The sequence below is a fragment of the Arachis stenosperma genome, chromosome 3, assembly GCF_014773155.1.
Source record: "Arachis stenosperma cultivar V10309 chromosome 3, arast.V10309.gnm1.PFL2, whole genome shotgun sequence".
Classification (NCBI taxonomy): Eukaryota; Viridiplantae; Streptophyta; class Magnoliopsida; order Fabales; family Fabaceae; genus Arachis; species Arachis stenosperma.
Window position 1 is genome coordinate 136,598,502 of NC_080379.1, and position 21,092 is coordinate 136,619,593.

At 35.4% G+C, this 21,092-nt stretch overlaps 3 protein-coding genes and 1 long non-coding RNA gene across 5 annotated transcripts; all 4 read left to right on the forward strand.

Annotated features, from left to right (window-relative positions):
* Positions 1-3,643: 3,643 nt before the first annotated feature.
* Positions 3,644-5,132, forward strand: LOC130967441 (uncharacterized). The gene has a single exon (XM_057892294.1). It carries the CDS (start codon positions 3,866-3,868, stop codon positions 4,604-4,606), a length of 741 nt encoding a protein of 246 aa, XP_057748277.1. The 5' UTR covers positions 3,644-3,865; the 3' UTR covers positions 4,607-5,132.
* A 3,429-nt stretch (positions 5,133-8,561) lies between these two features.
* Positions 8,562-10,070, forward strand: LOC130965229 (uncharacterized). Its single transcript, XR_009081193.1, has 3 exons — positions 8,562-8,801; positions 9,814-9,848; positions 9,930-10,070. It is a non-coding gene; the product is annotated as an uncharacterized LOC130965229 (long non-coding RNA).
* Positions 10,071-12,519: 2,449 nt separating this feature from the next.
* LOC130969276 (uncharacterized) lies at positions 12,520-16,843 on the forward strand. Its single transcript, XM_057894933.1, has 14 exons — positions 12,520-12,915; positions 13,072-13,734; positions 13,812-13,933; positions 14,007-14,124; positions 14,207-14,305; positions 14,400-14,699; positions 14,810-14,917; positions 15,028-15,099; positions 15,234-15,320; positions 15,518-15,589; positions 15,679-15,768; positions 15,915-16,022; positions 16,254-16,322; positions 16,423-16,843. The coding sequence occupies exons 1-14, from the start codon at positions 12,658-12,660 to the stop codon at positions 16,495-16,497; spliced, it is 2,241 nt and encodes a 746-aa protein (XP_057750916.1). The 5' UTR covers positions 12,520-12,657; the 3' UTR covers positions 16,498-16,843.
* Positions 16,421-20,858, forward strand: LOC130969277 (tetraspanin-10-like). Of its 2 annotated transcripts, none has more exons than XR_009081834.1 (12): positions 16,421-16,531; positions 17,306-17,475; positions 17,667-17,779; positions 17,887-17,941; positions 18,066-18,121; positions 18,476-18,523; positions 18,614-18,662; positions 18,747-18,830; positions 18,933-19,000; positions 19,094-19,233; positions 19,303-19,378; positions 19,456-20,858. XR_009081834.1 is itself a non-coding variant. In XM_057894934.1 (12 exons), exons 2-12 carry the CDS (start codon positions 17,422-17,424, stop codon positions 19,519-19,521), a joined length of 795 nt encoding a protein of 264 aa, XP_057750917.1. In that variant the 5' UTR covers positions 16,421-16,531; positions 17,306-17,421; the 3' UTR covers positions 19,522-20,858. The 2 variants fall into 2 exon arrangements, 1 of the variants encoding a protein (XP_057750917.1); XM_057894934.1 differs by having other exon boundaries at positions 19,094-19,219.
* The last annotated feature ends 234 nt before the right edge of the window (positions 20,859-21,092 follow it).

Genomic DNA, 21,092 nt, shown 5'->3' on the forward strand with positions numbered 1-21,092 from the left:
ATGGTAAACGGAGGGTTTGTAGGAGGAAGAATCTCAAAATCCTCCCATAAAAGGCATCTCAAAGAAGTATACCAAGTTGGAGACAACAACAGAATTCCCGATTTACCAACCATCTCGTTCACCAAAGAGGATACACAGGGGTGACACCTGGCCACGACAACCTAGTAGTAATAACAATGATACTCGCCAATGTAAATCTCCATAGAACCTTGGTGAACCAAGGGAGTTTGGTGGACATGCTATTTAAGTCCGCTTTCAACAAACTCGAGCTAGAGGAAAAAGATCTAAAGGCGTACCCAGAAAACCTTTTTGGGTTGGAAGACACGCCGATCCAACCTTTGGGGTTCATCTCGTTGTACAACACCTTTGGTAAACGCTCGATGTCAAGGACGTTAAGTGTCGACTACATTGTGGTCAACATCATGTCTGCTTATAATGCCTTAATAGGTCAGGCTACTTTAAACTGACTAGCGGCAGTTGTCTCTACATCTCGCCTATGTATGAAATTTCCAACTGCAGAAGAAATTTCCACCAAAAAAGGAGATCAAAAGTTGGCCAAAAAATGTTACAATGAGAGCCTCAATTTAAGAGGCAGTACAGGTGGAAAAGAAGTCAACACTATTGAACTCTGCAGCGTCCGAACTCGGGAAGAACTACGTCCCCAACCAAAAGGGAAGATTGAAAAAAAATACAAATTGGAGATCATACTAAAAAGACAATGAGTATAAGAGCCAACCTAGAGGAAGGTTTGAAAGCACAGCTTGTTGACCTCCTACGAAGAAACTCCGACCTCTTCGCCTGAAAAGCCTCCGACATGCTAAGTATAGATCCGATCTCATGTCTCAGAATCTCATTGTCTACCTGGGCTCTCAACCTATTCAGCAAAAGTACCAATTATGGATGGCTAACGTGATTCTGGTCATGGAGGAATAGGTGTAGACACTATTATAAGCTGGATTCATAAGAGAGGTAAAGTACCAATTATGGATGGCTAACGTGATTCTGGTAAAAACACAGAATAGAAAACGAAAGATGTGTGTCAATTACACCGACCTCAACAAGGCTTGTCCCAAAGATCCATACCCCCTCCCTAGCATCAATGCCCTGGTTAACTCAGCCTCAGGATATCGGTATTTGTCATTTATGGACGCATACTCGGGATACAATCAAATTTCGATGTATAAACTAGACCAAGAAAAGACTTCTTGCATCACTCCCAAGGCTAACTACTGTTATGTAGTAATGCCTTTCGAATTAAAGAATGCCGGAGCCACATACTATCGACTGATGGACAAGGTATTTTCCTCCCACATAGGAAAACTTATGGAAATATATGTAAACGACATGCTCGTCAAGGCCAAGGACGACTTCACTCTTTTGTCCAACCTCTCCGAAGTATTCTCCATAATAAGGAAGCATAGGATGAGATAAAATCCTTCAAAATACACCTTCGTAGTGGAGGCTGAAAAATTCTTAGGCTTCACGCTCACCAAATGGGGCATAGAGGTCAACCCTGACAAATGCACAACAATACTAGAGATGAAGAGTACGAATTGTCTTAAAGAAGTCCAACAACTAAATGGAAGGTTGACAGCATTATCTAAGTTCTTAGTAAGATCAGCATTGAAGTTTCTACCTTTGTACTCGATACTCAGAAAAGGGAGAAAATTCGAATGAACCCAGGAATCGAGCAAGCCTTTCAGAATTTTAAAGAATTTTTGGGCTGACCTCTGATACTTACTCGACCTAGTTCAGGAGAAGAGCTCGTCCTTTACTTAGCAGTGTCAAGTCGGGCTGTAGCCTTAGCCTTAGTCCGAGAAGATGAGAATGGAGAGTAGCCCATCTACTTCGTGAGCAAATCTCTACAAGGAGTAGAATTAAACTATCAAAAGATAGAAAAGTTCGTATATGCTCTTATCTTCACCTCAAGAAGACTCCGACTTTACTTTCAGACTCACACTATAAAAGTCCGAACTAATAAACCCATAAAGCACATTCTGCAAAAGACGAACATTGCGGGGAGAATGCTATAATGGATTGTGGAGCTGTCTGAGTTCAACCTAAGATACGAAGCTTGGACAGTAATTAAGTCCCAGTATCTGACCGATTTTGTGGCCATATACACTGAAGGGCAATGAAGTCTGACGACTTAGAATCTATATGTAAATGGATCATCTAACAAAACTGGAAGCAGACACAAAGAATTACTTATTTAATACCTTCTCATCTTGTAGGACCAACTCCAAGCTAAAAACCTCTTTCTCATTTCACTGGCTTGGAAACTCATATAAACGGGCAACCCCTACAACTAAAGACCAAGAGAGCTTGGTAGGATTGATATCTCTGACAAAATCTTCTTTCCAGCCTTTTTTCGAAACATAATATAGTTGCAAGCACAAGCTTTATCTAAAAAAAATAACAATGTATTTCTATATTTTTTATAAACAATGTACCATCCTAATATTTATAGACATTTAACCTCATGTCCTTCAACATGTGCGGGAACGTATCCTTCTTGCAAATATATTTCAAATTTGAAAGGACCTCAATCCAAGAAATTCGTACGGATATTAACTTTTTTGCAGGAGATATTGTAGCAACCTTGTTTATTGGGAAGCTGTCAGGGCCGAACTTTTTTAGGAGGGAAGATTGTGGCAACCTCGTTCACGGGACCAGAAGCCCCATTCCCTTGCGCTAATTTCTGTTTCGATGGGAACACTGCCCTTAGAGGATTGCACGAAGCTGCTTATATGGAGTTGGTGAGATTAGTTTAAATTTTATATTGGGTAGGTGTCGACTATGAGGTTACCACGCATTTTCATGTCTATGGAGAGAACCTGTTATTTAATCGCGAGGTGTCGTCACCAACAATGATGGGTACTGAGCTGTTTCTAGAAAAAATACTATTTATGTGAATTTTGGGATTGCTCATTAGTTTATTTCTCTCCTAAGTATGCCTAGGTGTCGTCAATTTGAGGAAATAGTTATTAGCTATTGTTGGAGTAAACACTATACCTTTCTGGAGACGTTTCATTATGCAAAATGGTTGATTTTGGAGGAAACACTATTCTTATACTTTGGGAATTGAACTGCATAACTATTATATATTAAATAGATTAAAAAAACGAAAAAATTCTACATCAGTTATGGCTTCACGAGAATTCTGTCTTATAGACTTATAGATAGATAGATTAATTAGGAGGGGTTATAGGAGGGGAAGGGGTATTGTTTTTATGTTTGAATTTGTGGGATCCTTGTTGGGTTGGGTCGGGGTTATTCGGCACTGCTCAAGTCCAAAAAAAAAAAGGACAAATAGGTCCTTAACTTTTTGGTCCGCAAACATTTATATCTTTGAGTATTTGAAAATATATTTAAGTTACTGACTTTTTCAAAATCTGGACATATTGATCCCTGATCTAATTTGTTCCTTTTAAAAACTTTCCTACGTGTGCATCTGTATATCGATTAAGCCAGTATAACGAAAATTATATTTAATTTTTTTGTTAGATTTTCCAGACCTAAGTGAACAGAAAAATTAATGTGTCTAAATTTTAAAAAAGTCAATAATTTAAATGTATTTTCTCGTTAAGATTTAAATGTTGGTGGACAATCAAAATGCTCTTTTCTCAAAAAAAAAAAAAAAACCACTGTAATTTACATCATCCAAGGCTATGACCAAAACGGATGAGATTTTAGAAAAGAAAATGGTTACCGAACCGACAAAGGCTCCCCATTAACGCTGTATAGTACTGAGTTCTGACGCTCACTCTCATCGTTTCCTCTCTCAGCCAGCAAACAAAGCAACCCAAAAAACACTGCATATCCAATTCTCAAAACCCTAATTTCACCCCCAAATTCCAATCCAATGGCTAAAGAGTTCAAGGTTCCGCCGGTGGCCTTCCCACAAGCCGGAAACCCCATCGCCGGAGGTCCAAACATCCAGCAGCGACGCATGGCTGCGCCGCCCTTCCAGCCAAACTCCGGCATCCCCTTCATGTCCTTTGACATAGGCTCCGCCGCGGCGTCCACCTCATCTGGCCCAATCTACTCTGGACCGGGCACCGTGGGCGGCTCCGCCAACTTCGACGACGAAGAACCACTCCTCGAGGAGCTCGGGATCCACCCTGAACAAATCTGGAGCAAGATCCGATCCGTTCTGAACCCGTTCCGCGTGAACCACACCATCCACAAGGATTCCGATCTATCCGGACCGATCCTTCTCTACATGTCATTTTGCCTCTTCCAGTTACTTGCCGGAAAAATCCAATTCGGCGTGATTCTTGGCTGGATCGTGGTCTCTTCGATCTTCTTGTACGTGGTTTTTAACATGCTTGCCGGTCGAGCCGGTAACTTGGACCTTCACACGTGCACCAGCGTGGTTGGTTACTGCATGTTGCCGGTGGTGATCTACTCGGCCATGTCGCTATTCCTGCCTCAGGGAGGGATCGTGGCGATTGTTGCCGCTTCGGTTTTCGTGCTGTGGGCGACCAGGGCTTCGACGGGTCTCATCGTTTTGCTTGCGGATGGCGGCGACGAGCACCGTGGCTTGATAGCGTATGCGTGTTTCTTGATATACACTCTGTTTTCGTTGCTTGTTGTGTTCTAGGGGTGGATGTGGATTTGTTTGGGCGCGGAGGATTTTTCTTGTTTTTCAGATTTAGAGAACGGTTCTTTTTTTTGGGGTTAGCATTGCATATTCACGCTATGGTATAGTCATAATTTGATGTAGAAAAGTGGAGATTATTGCCCTTATATTGAAAAGATTTTGTTTAAAATGTTATCTCTAGGTTACTTGTGTTTGTGTGTGATGCAGAAGTATATATGGTTATATTCATTTCTTTTTTCCATCCTAAGAATTTTTGTTTAATAGTTGTTCAGCAAATATAACTCATTTGGCATGGTGTTATATGTCTGCATTCTGGAACTGTGTGGAATGCTTGATTGATCCTAAAACTTTTAGCAATGTGACTTTGGTAATGGGTTTCGACACAGAAACAGGATGCCAAGCTCAATTTTACATGCCAGATTTACAACTTGCTTAGGCTTTGGTACGTACAACTTTGTTTATAAGTGGGGTAGGTTACATGTATTATGATTGATAGATTCGCTGAAATTCTTGGGATTGGACTTTAGATAACAGATCATTGTTACGTCTTCCATATTTGGTTATGAATTATGAAAAAGTATATTACATGCAAAGGTTATATCTTTAAGAGATATAGTTTGCTGTTCTTAGGTTTCATAATTGAAGTCTTCCAAGTGCAAACTGACTTTTATGAATGAATTCTTAGTTCATTTGCCTCCTTGAGAAAACATAGGGTTGAAACTCTCTGCTCTGTCTTAGTCCACTGTCATTCTTTTTATTTTTAAGTATGTATCTGATCTAAAACATGATCCTGTGCTTTGGATTTAATAAATGTCAGACAATGATTTGTTTGGTTTAAGATGAACAATTGACCATAATTATCTGGACGTACTTAGGAGTAAGAATTTCCTGATTATGTGTTGGTTTGAATTAGCTTATTTGAGTTAAAAAAGTACGTTTTGTAAAAAAAATAAAGTACTCTAAGTTTTAAACACATTTTGATACATCTTTTAAGAAAAGTATTTTTATTAAAAAAGCTAATTATTTGCTTTTTTGCTAAAAGCCAGTAATCCCTTGCTTTTTAAAAAAAAAAAACAGAAGCAAAAGACGTTTTTAATATTTGAAAACTCTTTTTAAAAAGTCTACCCAAATGTAAAATAACTTTTATCTATAAAAAATGATTTTCTTAAAAAAGATAAAAAAAATAAATACTTTTTTTCAAAAGCCAATTCAAAATAGTCCTAAGATGATTTCTTTGCAGGTCAATTGTATGATTTAGTTGTTGCTCATTATTGTAGTCTCTCTATATGTAAGATGACATTTCTTGAGGTTTGTAGGTGAACATGAACTATTGATCTGATATTATGCCACTGCTTTCTTATAAAATTGTTTTATGGGATATCATCATAGGCAGACAATCCATAAGAACTCAGAAAAGCTACTTAGGAATATTGTAATTTTGATGCTAATGAGCTTGCAGCTTATTACCTCTTATAGAAGTGACACATTTTTCTTATTATCATGGTAGAAGAGATTTTGGGTTCATTCATATAATTGCATTTTATATTTGCTAGTTCATGTACCTTCCCTTAGTGAAATTCTTGCAACCTTACAACCAAAGGTTATTCCTTCTACTTGTACAGTTTCGGATAAGCTGCTTAACTTTTATGCTGCTATATGTTTTGTGGGTATTGTTGATTCATATTACTTACCATTCAAGGGCAGCAAAGTTAATTAAGACATAGTTGAAAATCTAAGGTAGATAATATACTGTTGACAAATTTGATAATAACATTTAGTGCACAAAGAATGCTTTCTCAATTAGGTACTTTGTATTGGATTCAATCTATGTTCTTATTAGCAACTAAGTATTAACATTGTACAATAAGCTGAGAAACAATCAGTGCTATAATTATTGTCTTTTGATTTTACAATTTCTCATTTTTTTTCCCCAAGATGCCAGTCTTATTCAAGTACTATTCTTTTACCAGCTAAGGCTCTCCTCTAGTTAATGTTTTCATTTCCTGTTATATGTTATGAACAAAGAGAAAAGAGAAAATAAGAAACTGATTACTTATTTTCATTGTTTTCTTCACAAAATCCTAAAAGCAAGAAATAGGTGGAAAATAAGGCTGCACTTTTGTAATTAGAACAGAGCATGTCCTAATAGTTAGCTTTTTTGCTTGAAGAAAGAAATAATTTAATTTTCACAGGAATTGTACTTCTATATCACTAGTGTAAGTGTTGATACATCATTCTGTAAAGATCTTTCTAGTTCAAAATTTTGCATGAGTTATAGTTTATATAATTTCTAAGGATTGTGTACTAGATGAATTAGATTCTGATTTAGATGGTATTTTTTATGCATCACTTTCGTGGATTGCATTTTTCTTTTTTTGAGATGGTATACTTTAACTAATTTATCTCACATTTAGAATGTTAGTTAACTCGAGGCTTGACGAATAAGTATTCTTCGTCCTAGGCCTTACCTCTGATTATGGATGTATTTGTGTGAATCTGTTACAATTTTTCTTCCCAGTTACTTCTTTAGTTCTTTCCTTTAGCCATGAAAATTTCTGTTCCACCATGTAGCCTTCTGACTTTTACGAGTGAACAGATTGTGTGCTGTCATATAATCCCCTCCTATAACATTATTTTTTAGATAGTTAAAGTTATCTCGCTTCGTTATTGTTTCTGCCATTTTGGAGAGACCCTGCCTAGAATATTTGGAAATCAGGTGATGATTTAGGGTTGTTTTGCGTCCAGTTTCATACAAATTTTGTTATTGTTGGAATTTATTTTTTTAAATAATTCTAACAAATTATAACTGCAAATTTCTACTATTACAAATGCTAAGGTGTGTTGAATCCCGATCACGAAAGCTGGATAAGTATCCTAACCTATTGATTCTGCATTCCAATGTTTCGAAGCAAATGATAGACTTCATGACATTAGCGATAAAAAATTAAAACGGTATTCTAATTTCTGCTACATGGTGAAAAAAAAAAATCCAAGTCTACAATAATAGAAAGAGATATATTGCAAGTCTACAATAATAGAAAGATATATTGCAGCTGAGGTCTTGGCACAAATGGGGGATTTGTAAACTTGTCATTAAGCTGCATCAGACTTCAAATTCCATGAGTGTAATATATAGAATTCTTTCTAGTGTGTATGAGTGTGTGAGTTGTGTGAGACCAAGGAAAAAAAAAAATAAAAAAGAAGAGGAGATATATTTGTTTTAGGGTAATGCTATTTAAGAGATACACTGGGAGGCCATTAAAATTTGTTTGTTTCAGGATAATGCTGCTGACCACCTTCCGAGTAGGTTGTGTTCTTCCGTCTAGAGGAAGGCAAATTCTCTGGTGTCGATAAATTTAATATGGAACTTGTCAAACTTATCCTTTATAGTAAGTTTTTAATATTTAAAAATTATTTATTTTTATATTTTTAAATTAAATGTTAATTTTATCTCGTTTTAGTAAATTAAACAACTATATATATGCATCATAATAAACACCTTAAAAAAAATTCGTTCAGAAACCATGAATGTATTTTTTTTTATACCAATATTCAATTATAATTTTATATAAGGAAAAACAAAACTTAGATAATATGTATAACAATTAATTATTTTTATTTGTAAAATATATTTAAAATCTAATTAAATATAAAAGTATGTGTATTATTTTTTTAAAAAATAAACGTTAAAATTAATTATTAATAAAAAATTAAATTCTTAATACATTAAAAATTTCAATAAGATTTTTATAAAAGATATAACTAAAAGTTTATTCTCTAATTTTTTTTATCTACGATTTTTTTTGGTTTCATGATAGAATTAAACTAATGTTGTCGTAATATTATTTAAGAATGTTTGTGGTGCGATTTACATAAGTTTTGAGTCAGAGTAAAAAATTCATCTAATGTGAATAGGGTCCTGCTATACATACATGCAAATAACGCATACAATCTTTATAAGTTGGTCCAACTCAGGTTTATTCCACGCACACTTCCTCCCTTTAAATGGAGCGTCAATTCCACGCGCGTCACTCAAACGATTACGCTTCGAAAAAATCGCTCGTTATGGCTCACTCTTCCTCTTCTCCTTCAAAGATAACACAAATCCTCAAGTTTCGAGCAACATTCTAAATTGAAGAGACATTCGAACTCGTCGCGAATAATAGCAGAAACCATCAACAAAATATTATTCAAGGTACATTATTGTTTTACTCATCTTGTACATTTTCCACATTTCTGTTTCTGATTTCGAAATCGAAGAACTAGGTTTTACTGTTCTTCTATGTTCTTCTAGGTTTTACTGATCTTCTTGTTCTAAATCTCATATAACTGTTTTTACTGTTCTTCTTATTCTAGGTTTTACTCTTCTTGTAAGTTCCTCTAGGTTTTACTGTTCTTCAAAGTGGTTCTAGGTTTTACTGTTCTTCTTGTTCTAGTTCTTCTCGTAACTGATTTTTCGCTGTATATTGCTTAATTTATTGGGTGTATATGGAGTAATTTGTATGGGTGTATATGGTTGATTGTTGGGTGTATATGATGTAATGTGTTGGGTGTATATGGTTGATTGTTGGGTGTATACGGCGTAATTTGTTGGGTGCATATTCCTAAACCAATATCATGTAATATAATCAACTGTTGCAACTGTTCTAATATTGCTTGTCCTTGGGTGTATATTGCTTGACATTGTAATATTACTAGAGCTTGTATATTTATCCATGTTTCAGTGAATTGAACATAATTTTGAACTGATCTAATTAAATACTTATGAAATCGGTTTGGGTGTATGTGCCTCATCTAAGTTTTTACCGTTCATCTTGCTCTAGCTTTTACTGTTCTTCTTGTTCTAGTTCTTCTTCTAATTGATTTTTGTGTGTATATTGAGTAATTTTTTTGGTGTATATGGCGTAATGTGTTGGATGTATATGGTTGATTATTGGGTGTATATGGCGTAATTTGTTGGGTGTATATTTCTGAACTCATATAATTTAATATAGTCAACTGTTGCAAATGTTCTAATACTGCTTGTCCTTGGGTGTATATTGCTTGACATTGTAATATTGCTTGAGCTTGTATATTTATCGTTGTTTGAGTCAATTGAACATCATTTTGAACTGATCTCATTAAATACTTATAAAATCGGTTTGTGTGTATGTGGTTGATATATGGGTGTATCTGACTGATATCTATAGGTGTATTTTTCATTGCAGTAAAAATGGAAGGCAAAAACCAAGCTGGAAAAAATGTAAGAACAAATATATGTCTTCGATCAAATCAGTTTTTCATAATAGAAATATATCTAACTCTAATTTTGCTTTGTTTACAGCAAATCAAGAACCTAAAGTTTGCAACCCATCTGTTGAGTGAGAAATTCAGAAATATGAGCGAGGAAAAGTGATGCAATAAGACTGTCCAGGCCATCCTCATTGTTATTGAGTCCATTTTGTCAGATAGATTCTAATGATATTGTCACTGATTAATGTAACTGTTATATACTCTTGTAAGAAATTGAACACATGGTGTAAATATATTTGATCCAATTATAAGTAAATTTTTTTTCCATAATTAAACTCTCTCTGGTGTATTCAAAATGTCTGATTTACAAGTACTATAATATGAAGGAAAACATCAAACCAAATATACACCCATAACCTGGCATTTTACACCCAAAGAATGTTGATTATACACCCAAAACCCTAAACCCCTAAACCATAAACCCTAAACCCTAAAAATTAAACCCTAAACCCTAAAACCTAAAACCTAAAACCCTAAAACCCTAAACCTTAAACCCTAAAACCCTAAAATGCTAAACCCTAAACCCTAAACCCTAAACCACCCAACCTACTATACCCAAATCATTGAATTTTAGGGTTTAGGGTAATTATCGTATTGTTTGACGAATTGAATTATCGAGCTGTTTTGGGTAATAAACTTGTTAAAAAATGAATGCATGCTCTCGCTCCTTTGTGTGCTTCTCATCCCTGCCCAGAAGTGGTGATCCAGATAGATTGGAACCCATATATGACGGTCTGCATAGAGATCTGCATAATACACCCAAACACAGACTATAAATACACCCGATAAAAATTAAATTTACACATCTGCTGCAGATTTTAACCCAACACTACCTGAAAGTCACTTGTTGTCCACAAGACCAAAATTTAGCAGAAAATCATTCCAATTCCTATCAAATGAATCTTTGCTATGAGAGTTCCATTTTCCCTCTCTGCTACATGTAATCAATTGATTCTTAATCTCGTTTCCCTTCCTATTTGTGTTCCGAACTCTTGTAGAAAAACCTGCAGCCTTGGCGTAGTTCCTGTAAAATTTTCCAGCATCTTCAAGGGTGGAAGGTCATTCCAACCTTCAGAACAAACTGACCATCAACAACAGAGAGAGGCTGCAGAATACACCATGTCAACAACTATAAATACACGCAATTATTGCTAATATAATACACCCGAACGGCACCAACTCAACTAAAATGATAATAAAAGCCATAAGCTGTAAATACACAAGCTGCAGAATATACCATGACAAAAACTAAAAACACACCCAATCATGTTTGATATAATACACCCGAACGACAACAACTCAGCTAAAATAACAGAAAAAGCCATAAACTGTAAATACACCCACACTCCCGAAAAATACACCCAAAAAAGTTTTGATCTACACCTGAGCGTCTGCTATAAATTCCAGATAATCAATCAAAACTAATACATTACATTCAATCCACAGATTTATGTTCACAGGGAAGTTTCATAGTCAATGTTCACGAATTATTCAGCTACACAATACTATACAAATTACCGCAACAAAATTCAGAGTAATCGTATGTAAATCAAACCTCAGGAACTTCGTTAGATTCAAATTCATAATCCACTTCGCCCTGATTCAATTGACAATATGAGGTTGAATCATCCATTATCTTCAAAACGAGTTCAAACTTTGATTTCAGAAACCAGAAAATCGAAAAGAAAACGAAACTGGAGTTACAGAGAGAGGAACTAATGTCAATAACAAAGAACAAACCAATGAGAAAGGAGAGAAAAAGAACGATAAAAAAACCAGGGGAAGACGCGTGAGAAGAAGAACGATGAAATTCGGAAAGAAGGAAAACAAAGAAGGAAGCAAATCTTTTAAATTTGGTAGTTATACAAACGCGGGATTTTTATATAGCGCGTGTAAGTGACGTAGGAGTTGCAGTGCGTTTTGGTGGATTAGGCGTTAATGAACTTGTAATAGTTACAAGCCCTAATCGCTTGTATACTGAGCTTTTTCCATGTGAATATTAATTTTACTTGCGATTCGATTTTGGTTGGATAATATTTTTTAGACAATCCAATCTAATTCGATCCAATTTTAAACAATCTGAATTGAATTGAATTTACAATTTTGTAAATAAAAAAATTAAATATACATAACAAGTCTTAATATCAACTCTTAAATAACTAACAATGATATAACAAATTTATACGTATCTTGAAAACTAACAATAATATAATAATAAAAAATAAATTATAGATGAGTTAAAATAAATAAATAAATCTTAATTTAAATTTTTAAAATATTCATTAAATAAATAATGCATAAATAAGATAAAAATGTATAATAAATTGAACATCTTATAAGTAAAATTTTAAATATGATAAAAAAATAATAATATTATATCACATTACGCGATTTAAATTAGATTTGATCAATTTTGAGAAGTAAATCTAAAATTCAATCTAATCCATGAATTTGTCATAATTACAATCCAATCAAATCTAAATTAGTACGATTTTAAATCTGTTCAATTTGGATTGAATTAGATGAGCGGTATAATTTAGATTATTTGGATTTGAATTAGTAAAGGGGAAAAAAAGTTCTAAAGCCACGTCACAATGCTTAGGATAACACTTTGTTCTCCTGTTCTCTCTGCTCGATAGCTGTTTTATCCAAAGCCAAATTTTCGGATTCTCAATTTCGCAAAGCATGTAACGCTAAAACCCTTCAATAAGAAGAATAATCATAACATTCAGAACTTGCAAATTCAAACTTTGAGGAAAATGGGTTTCCATGCACTTGCCAATAGCAAATCCTTCTTCACCAGCGAAACCCACCTTCCTTACCTTCCTTCATTTTCATCTGATAGAAGAAGACCAACACCAACACCACTGACGAGAACACTTCATTTGAATCAAAGACCCAATTCACTAAGGGTCTTTGCCACGCAGGAAGAGCCCCCGAAGCTCAATAGCCAGGACTTGATGGAACTCAAGTTTGGACGCTTACTTGGAGAGGACCCTAAGCTTACTCTCGCCAAGGTTCCTTTCTTTTTCTTCTCAATTTTCCTTATTCATTCACCCTTTTGCCTATTTATTTCTATTTATTTGTTAGGGTCCTTAAAGGAATAACTTTAATTTTGCTCTGTGTATATGCTTGTTGATGAATTATATTCATTGTGGTACTTGTTGTTTCAGATAATGGGAAGAAAAGCTAACCCTGATGCTACTTTTCTTGATATTGAGAAATCGTATTATAAGAAGGGGAAACACGTTGAGGTGGAGGAAGTTCCATTTGAAGGTTCTAAGGAAAGGAAGTCATCGAGTAAATTGGATGGTTTGGGTTTGGTGCGGCCTGTTCCGGCTAAAGGGGCAAGCTTCCAATCCAGTGATAACAAAGTTCCATTGGAGATTAAGAAACCGAGCCAACAGCAGAGTAATGCAGGGAATGTCAATAAAAGTATTCTGAAAAGGCCACTGCAGAGTAATGCAGGGAGTCTTAATGTAAGTAGTGCTCCTAATGTTATTCTGAGAAAGCCAACCGTGTATAAAGAGGATGACGAGGACGTGTTGTCAAGGTTGAGAGTAAGACCAAATTTGTATCAGCACATGCGGGATGGACAAGTGAAGGAGAAGTTTAGTGATATGTCGCTTTTGAGGAAGCCTGAACCACCAATTGCCAAGGATGAAGATACAAACCAAGAGTCTTCTACTTGTGCGGACAATAAAAATGATTTGAAGATCAGTGTAGAAGATTCAAGAGGTAAAGCTGGTAACTGGACATTATTAGAACAGCCTCATAGACCGGAGAGCAACAATGATGAACAGTCTGCTGATTCAAATGTTATGCTTAAAAATGATGTAGGTGCTAATATTCATTGGAATATAGAATCATGTATGCGACTTGTCCTTTATTAATTTCATGCTTGATTGATTAGGAATTGGAGCAGCATTATGAGTTCCAGCAGGAGCTGTCTGATTCAAGTCAACTGTCAAATTTAAATTCAGTTGATAAAGTGGACTTGTCTGAGCAAGTTCCACTACAGGGAAAGCCGCAAAGGTATGTGAAATTACCATTATAATTGTATATTTCAGTTTATGATTGCAATAACTTTAAGGCATTTTCAATATAGATTAGACCAACATGTGAAGCAAACCTCAGATGTTGTTGAAGAGAATGCTTTTATGAATACCGGAGGTTACAAAAACAATGATGAACTAGGGAATCTTGTTGATGTTTCAGATTTTCAGGTCAGATTATATGGAGTATATAAGTTATTTATCAGATGCTGATGCTTTTCAATTAGATCCTTTATGCTATTTGTTAATGTAGGAGGGTGAAGATGCTGATTGGACCAGGGCAGAAGATTTGATTAGGAATGGAGATAGGGCAGATGTGGAAATATTAAGTTGTAGTAGCAAAGGCTTCATTGTAAGTACTTAATATCTTCATTTGTAATATTTCTTAGTATTGGATGCATTTCTCTTTGTATATAGCCTCTGAACTTGATTACACTATTTTACAGGTATCTTTTGGATCTTTGGTAGGATTCCTGCCGTACCGTAACCTTGTTTCCAAGTGGAAGTTCTTAGCTTTTGAGTCATGGTTAAGAAAGAAGGGATTGGATCCATCCATGTACAAGCAGAGTTTAGACACTATTACAAGCTATGATGCTGAAAAAAATAAAGTTTCTCCCAATTCTCCTCTATATCAGGAGAATGATACTAATGTTGAAGAGAAATTTTCTCCAGATATGAAAATGGAAGATCTGTTAAGGATTTATGACCAAGAGAAAATTGAGTTCTTGTCCTCTTTTATTGGGCAGGTTTGGTGCTTAAAATACAAGAACACTTTACAGATATTTTCCCAAAATTTATTTTCAAATGTGAGGTTTGAATATCATCATTCTTTTTAATAATACTCAATTATATGCAGAAAGTTAGAGCAAATCTATTATCCGTAGAAAGAAAATCTAGAAAGCTCATATTTTCATTAAAACCAAAAGAGAACGAAGACCTACTTGAGAAGAAGAGAAATCTCATGGTAACTACTTAAAGTTATGATAACTGTTCTTGAATTAGCATGAGGCATGTGTTGTTGAGTGGATGCAACATCAAGTGATCTTTCGATACCTCCTTTGTTTCTTATGGCAGGCTAGACTTCAGGTTGGGGATATAGTAAAATGTTGCATCCAGAAGATAACTTACTTTGGGATTTTTGTAGAGGTATGTAAGGCATTTTATATTTAATATATGGGTCGTTCATTTTGACAATCTTATTTCGTTGTCTTATTAAAGCAACGAGAAGTGGAAGTACCTTGTTTAACCTTTTCTTTTTTGGTGTGTGTGCATGTATGTAGCTTGAAGGGGAGTTTGCACTAATTCATCAATCAGAATTATCATGGGATGCCACCTTAAACCCAGCATCATACTTCAAGATTGGTCAGGTATTTTCCTCCATGACAGTGTGACAATTAGGAAAGTGGAGAATTATTTTTGGATGCAAGCTATAAATGATCTATTTCTATGGAATTAGCCAAATATTTTCCATTCTCCAAGTATAGGAGGCATTAATTGCGTAGCCTAGATGTGCATAGTCTTTCTACGCTACTTTGTGTTTTACTTTGAGTCCTACTTGCTCCAGGTTATAGAGGCAAAAGTTCTGCAATTAGACTTTGCTCTTGGGCGCATATCTTTATCGTTAAAGGGAGTCACGGTAATATATCTACATGAATATTTAATCTTTGAACATTTTCTTTATTTTAAAACTTGGAGATTTTACAAATCACGACCTTCCTTTGGCAGCCCGATCCATTAATGGATTCCTTGGAGTCTGTAGTTGGGGAGCATGGACACTTAGATGGGAGATTGGAAGAAGCTCAAACAGATGAGGAGGTAATGACCTTCAATCTTTATCTGGGAATATAGAAGTTACTTTAAATACTTTGAAAAGTAGTGTAATCAACTACACTTCTCTTTATTTTCTGGTTGCTTTTATGGTTTGACATGGCTAATTATAATATCATGCTTGTTTTTGACAGTGGCCTGAAGTTGAATCTCTCATCAAAGAATTACAAAAGATTGAGGGGATCGAGTCTGTTTCAAAAGGCCGGTTCTTCAGAAGCCCTGGTTTGGCACCAACTTTCCAGGTATAAAACACATTTGAACCTCTGCAAGTGGATATGCATTTAATTGTTTGCTTTTAATCCGCCAGAACTTGCCATCAAGTTAGCATTATGCATCATGCAATTTGGGTTCTGCACATGGTTGAGGAAGATTGATCAACTCTCATGTGGAGTTATTGTCTTATAATTTTGTAGTTGAAAAATATAATGTTGCTGGTGAAAAATGTGATTGCTTCTTGGTTTATTTGCTTGCAGGTTTACATGGCATCGATCTTCGACAATCAGTACAAGTTGCTGGCTCGATCTGGAAACAAAATACAAGAGGTAATGCTTTTTGGTGGTCTACTTTGTTTATATGCAGGTGATAGTTGAAAGGATGATTGATGTTAACCCCTCTAATCTGCATATGAATCATGTTGGGCAGGTGATAGTTGAAACGTGTATAGATAAAGAAAGGATGAAATCGGTGATAATGACATGTACCAATAGAGTGGAATAGTGGCTGCAAAGTGCAAAAACTGCATATTCTTTTGGTGAGTGCAGGCTGCAAACCTCCAACCGAAGTTGATTATAGATATTACAAGATAGGACGGTGAAACACCCACTTGGGCAAGAGCATAGTTGTACAATTTCATTATAAAGTTTTGTCCTTTTTTGAGGGGTGGGATTGGGTGGCCTTCATTGTAGTGAAAGAAGGAAACATGTAGATTGTAGAGGAATCTTGAATCTTGAAATGGTTTGATTTGCGTCTTAATGTATAGAATTCCTAGTAAATACATGTTTTTAAAATTTGCATTAAAATCTGAAAGTGGGAGAACAATTATGACGATATAGATGTCCACAAGATATGTTTATATTTGGTAAAAGATTAATTGAATTATAGAGTTTGTCTCATACAAAAAATTGGAATATAGTAGCATGAGTTTGCATAAGACACAAGATTAAATATTGCTTTGAAAATAGATAAGCCATTAAATTTTAAGCCATTTATTTAAGATTATCATTGTAAAAAAAAAGTATTTTTTAATAAATAAATTAAAAACGTAATTTTTTTCCAATTAGTATTTTAACAAGTGCCTATCATTCATTAGCAAAATTTTTAAATTATTTTTAGTACATTTAAAATATAAAAAATTTAAATTTTCGGAAAAAAAGAAACAGAGAAAAGGAAATATATTGTGCTGAAGCATAAGATGGGGTTAACGTTGTAATTGACCAGAGTTTGACTGAAGTTTGAATATCTCTGAGAATAAAGACATAGGTAGATTACTGTGTAAAGCTAAAAGGTTTGTGTTTCTTTCATGGAGTGTCGTGTCGTACCGTAGCGTGTTCCATTCGTGGCGTGCAGCGTGCGGCGCATATTCATCGACCCATCAAATTTCAAGACTGACTTCCTCACTTCTCCTTCCTTTGACAACAAACAATGGGTGTCGGAACTAGCACCTTCGTTACCAGATGGATCAACTTCCTCACCATGGTAACTTCTTCACCATCTTTGAATACCCATTTCCTACATTTCCTCTCATAATTTCAAAATTCAAATGTAAAGATTCAATCTTTTGTGTTTGCTGCATTTTCCACTTAATGTGCTTTCTGCTGTTTACTCTTGCATACCCCAGGCTACGGTTTTTAGCAGCTAACTTCACTTCTGATGGACTCCTTTTGCAGGTTTTAGCCATCGTTGTCATAATATTTGGGGTGTGGATGAGCATGCATCATGATGGGTGCAGAAAGTCTCTCACTTTACCTGTGTTAGCCCTTGGAGCAGTTATTTTCTTAATGTCAGCTTTCTAGCATTCCTCATGATTTTGGTGCTTTATTTTTGTTTATCTTGCAATATTTTTCTGCTAGTTTGTAATCCTTGTATCACGTTTTCTATGTTGTACAGATCCATAGTCGGTTTTTTGGGCGCCCTGAAAAATAACTCCATACTGTTGTGGATTGTATCCTTATCATGCATTCTTAGGATGCTCGTATAAGCGCATAATGCTTTCTTTCGTTTTTCTATTCTAATCCAAAACCTAGAAAATTTTAATTCAGTTAGCCTCTTTAACATTGCACCTGCAGTATCTGATCTTGCTGTTCTTTGTCTTGGTGGGAATCTTGGTGTTCACTGTGTTGGTGTAAGTATGCAAATTCATTGACAATGTTATTAACATCTCTTAACATAATTGTATTCACATTGCTGTACTATGTTGGTATGTTCATCATTTAATCCAATTTAGGAGGGTACATGATTGCTCTATTTGTAAATTCTCAGGAGCAGGTAGTTAATGTTTTAGAATTTATTACATATAAAAAACTAGCGAAAAGTGGAAACATGTGAAGCTCAAAAAATTGCTTATATATTTTAATTTTAATGTGGTGTAAACAGATGTGTGTTACGTATTCTGTATCTCTTATCAATCAGCTAATCAAGCTTAATGAATTATACTACTCTTGCTCAGATCTTATATAATCTTCTACCATTGTGTCAGGTTCATTGTGACTAATGATGGATCAGGTCATAGTGTGACTGGCTTGAGGTAGGGACTCAAGCAATATCCTTCTATGTTGACATAATTATACTCCTTCATGATAGCAAACCATGAATGACATCCTTCTTGTCTGGTTAGGTACAAGGAGTATCAACTTCAAGATTATAGCTCTTGGTTTCTCAAAGAGGTAAGGTTATTATCAACATAGAGAATTGATAATGCACAATAACATTTCAAGAGGAACTTTCTTGATATGTTCTTTTTATTTCAGTTGAACAATTCTCACAACTGGGAGCGACTTAGGGTTTGTCTTGTTAAATCTGATGACTGCAATAAACTATCCAAAAAATATAAGGTCCGGGCACTGCAGTATTTCACTGAAATTAGTTATATGCTAGTTGTTTTATCCTCTACCCAAAGAATTCTGATTTATCCCATTTCCAATTTCATGCTACAGACTCTCAAAGAATATAAATTAGCTAAGTTGAGCCCTGTCGAGGCTGGTTGCTGCCGACCACCTTCCCAGTAAGTTATGTTCTTCAGTTCAGAATGCATTTCCGTTGTTTATAGCAGTCGGCGAAGTACATTTCAATAGTTATGTTCATGTTATGTCCTTAGATGTGGGTTTCCCGCTGTAAATTCCTCCTACTATGACTTGACATTTCATCCGGCTAGTGCTAACAAAGATTGCAAGCGATACAAAAATTCCGGAGCTATCAAATGTTATGACTGTGATTCTTGCAAGTAAGCATGTCCAGGTAGCCCATGATTCATGTTCTTGTTCTCTGCATGTCGATGGTCACACTCATGATTGCGTAATTTTGCAGGGCTGGAGTGGCACAATACATGAAAATTGAGTGGAGAGTTGTAGCAATATTCAATGTTGTGCTATTTGTTGTGTTGGTAAGACATTCTGACCAAAATCAACGAACCCTTCAATAATAATAATCTTTCATGACATGGTTTTGTTGAAATGGCAGTGTATTGTATACTTTGTGGGATGCTGTGCAAGACGAAATGCTGCCAGGGGACATTCTAAAGCGTGAAGACTTGAATATTATCATATTATGTTGTTGATATCTCCAATATTATTCTTTTAGAGTATATACCCATTTTGGTCCTCAAAGAATTTCAGACTGGACACTTTAGTCCCCAACTAAAATTAATTACTCGATTGGTCCCTAACAATTAACTCTGTCAGTCACTTAGGTCCTTTACTCCGTTAATTCTAACAGAGGACAAAATAGTCCCTGACAACTCTAACAGGGGACAAAATGGTCCCTGACCTCCTCTGTTCGGAAACGACACTGTTCTCTCCCATTTCCATCATATCTCGCATAACACTAACAGTCTAACACTATAACTTCAAACTACACAATGCACACTCTATAAATTTAATGTCCACAAGAAAAAAAATTTTCAACTTATTCTCAACCAATTCATACTCAGGAAACTAATGCTTATGTCTTTCAACTAGTTGTCGTCTTCGATGGATCCCATGAATCCAGACAACAAGTCTGATTTGTTAACGTCTTCCAGCTTCTTCTTCGAACCAATGTTCAGTAATCGCTTCAGTTTCCATATGAGCGGCAACGGCGACATTGCTCGTTGTAATAGCTTGGATGCGAGGTCGAAGCTGTCTGTCAACTTGGACTCTGGGAAAGAAGGAATGAAGCATTCGGTGTCTATTTCAAATGAGAATTTGCATATGATGTCGAAGGAGAATCTTCTCATGATGTCCTAATGTCTAACAGTCTATATTGCTTGCTGGAGAGTGGAGAAAGGCGTGCCCTTGGAATAGTTGTGGAACTTGGTCTTGAGGATGTCGCGGACGTTGTCAGGGTTGGAGGTGATGTTATCAAAGACGTGCAAGTGGATGCTTTTGGTGGGTGAAGTGCAGAGGAGGTGGATGTACCAGTCACAAAGATTTAGGAAGTGTGTGGTCCATGACATGTTGAGGTAGGTGCGACACGTGTGACAATTACACCATGGCTTAATCTTGGAGCTAAAGAGGAGGAAGGAAGAGATGGAAAAGAAGATTGTGAAGGTGAAGAAGGAGAGTATGAATGTTAGGATTATGCGAGATATGATAAAAATTGGGGAAGAACAGTGTCGTTTTCGAATAAAGGGATCAGGGATCATTTTGTCCCTTATTAGAGTTGTCAGAGATCATTTTGTCCCATGTTAAGAGTTTTCAGGGACCATTTTGTCTTCCGTTAGAGTTGACGAAACCAAGGACCTAAGTGACTGACGGAATTAATTGTTAGGGACCAATCGAGTAATTAATTTTAGTTGGGGACTAAAATTTCTAGTTTGAAATTCTTTGAGGACCAAAATGGGTATATACTCTATTATTATTGAAATATCTATCAACTATTCTCAATGTGACTTGTTAGAAAATGTGACTTGTGAATGATAGTGGGAATATATATACAACCGAAAAGAATAAATATATAAATCAATTAATATTATTTAATTTTTTTATTTAAAATTTTTCTTTTTAGCAGATTTAAAATAAAAATTATTTAAAAATTGATTAATATTGATAAGAAAATTTGACTCCTTAGTCAAAGTCACCAAAACATCAGAAAGGAGTTGTCCCTCTTCAAAACAACAC

Excerpts from the sequence above, each read along its gene's own strand:
- LOC130969277 (XM_057894934.1), top strand. The coding sequence starts at position 17,422 with ATGGGTGTCGGAACTAGCACCTTCGTTACCAGATGGATCAACTTCCTC. Across the intron at positions 17,780-17,886 it reads GGAGCAGTTATTTTCTTAAT|ATCCATAGTCGGTTTTTTGG; the intron begins GTCAGCTTTCTA and ends TATGTTGTACAG. Across the intron at positions 17,942-18,065 it reads ACTCCATACTGTTGTGGATT|TATCTGATCTTGCTGTTCTT; the intron begins GTATCCTTATCA and ends TTGCACCTGCAG.
- LOC130969276 (XM_057894933.1), top strand. The coding sequence starts at position 12,658 with ATGGGTTTCCATGCACTTGCCAATAGCAAATCCTTCTTCACCAGCGAA. Across the intron at positions 14,306-14,399 it reads GTAGTAGCAAAGGCTTCATT|GTATCTTTTGGATCTTTGGT; the intron begins GTAAGTACTTAA and ends ACTATTTTACAG. Across the intron at positions 14,700-14,809 it reads TGTCCTCTTTTATTGGGCAG|AAAGTTAGAGCAAATCTATT; the intron begins GTTTGGTGCTTA and ends AATTATATGCAG.
- LOC130967441 (XM_057892294.1), top strand. The coding sequence starts at position 3,866 with ATGGCTAAAGAGTTCAAGGTTCCGCCGGTGGCCTTCCCACAAGCCGGA.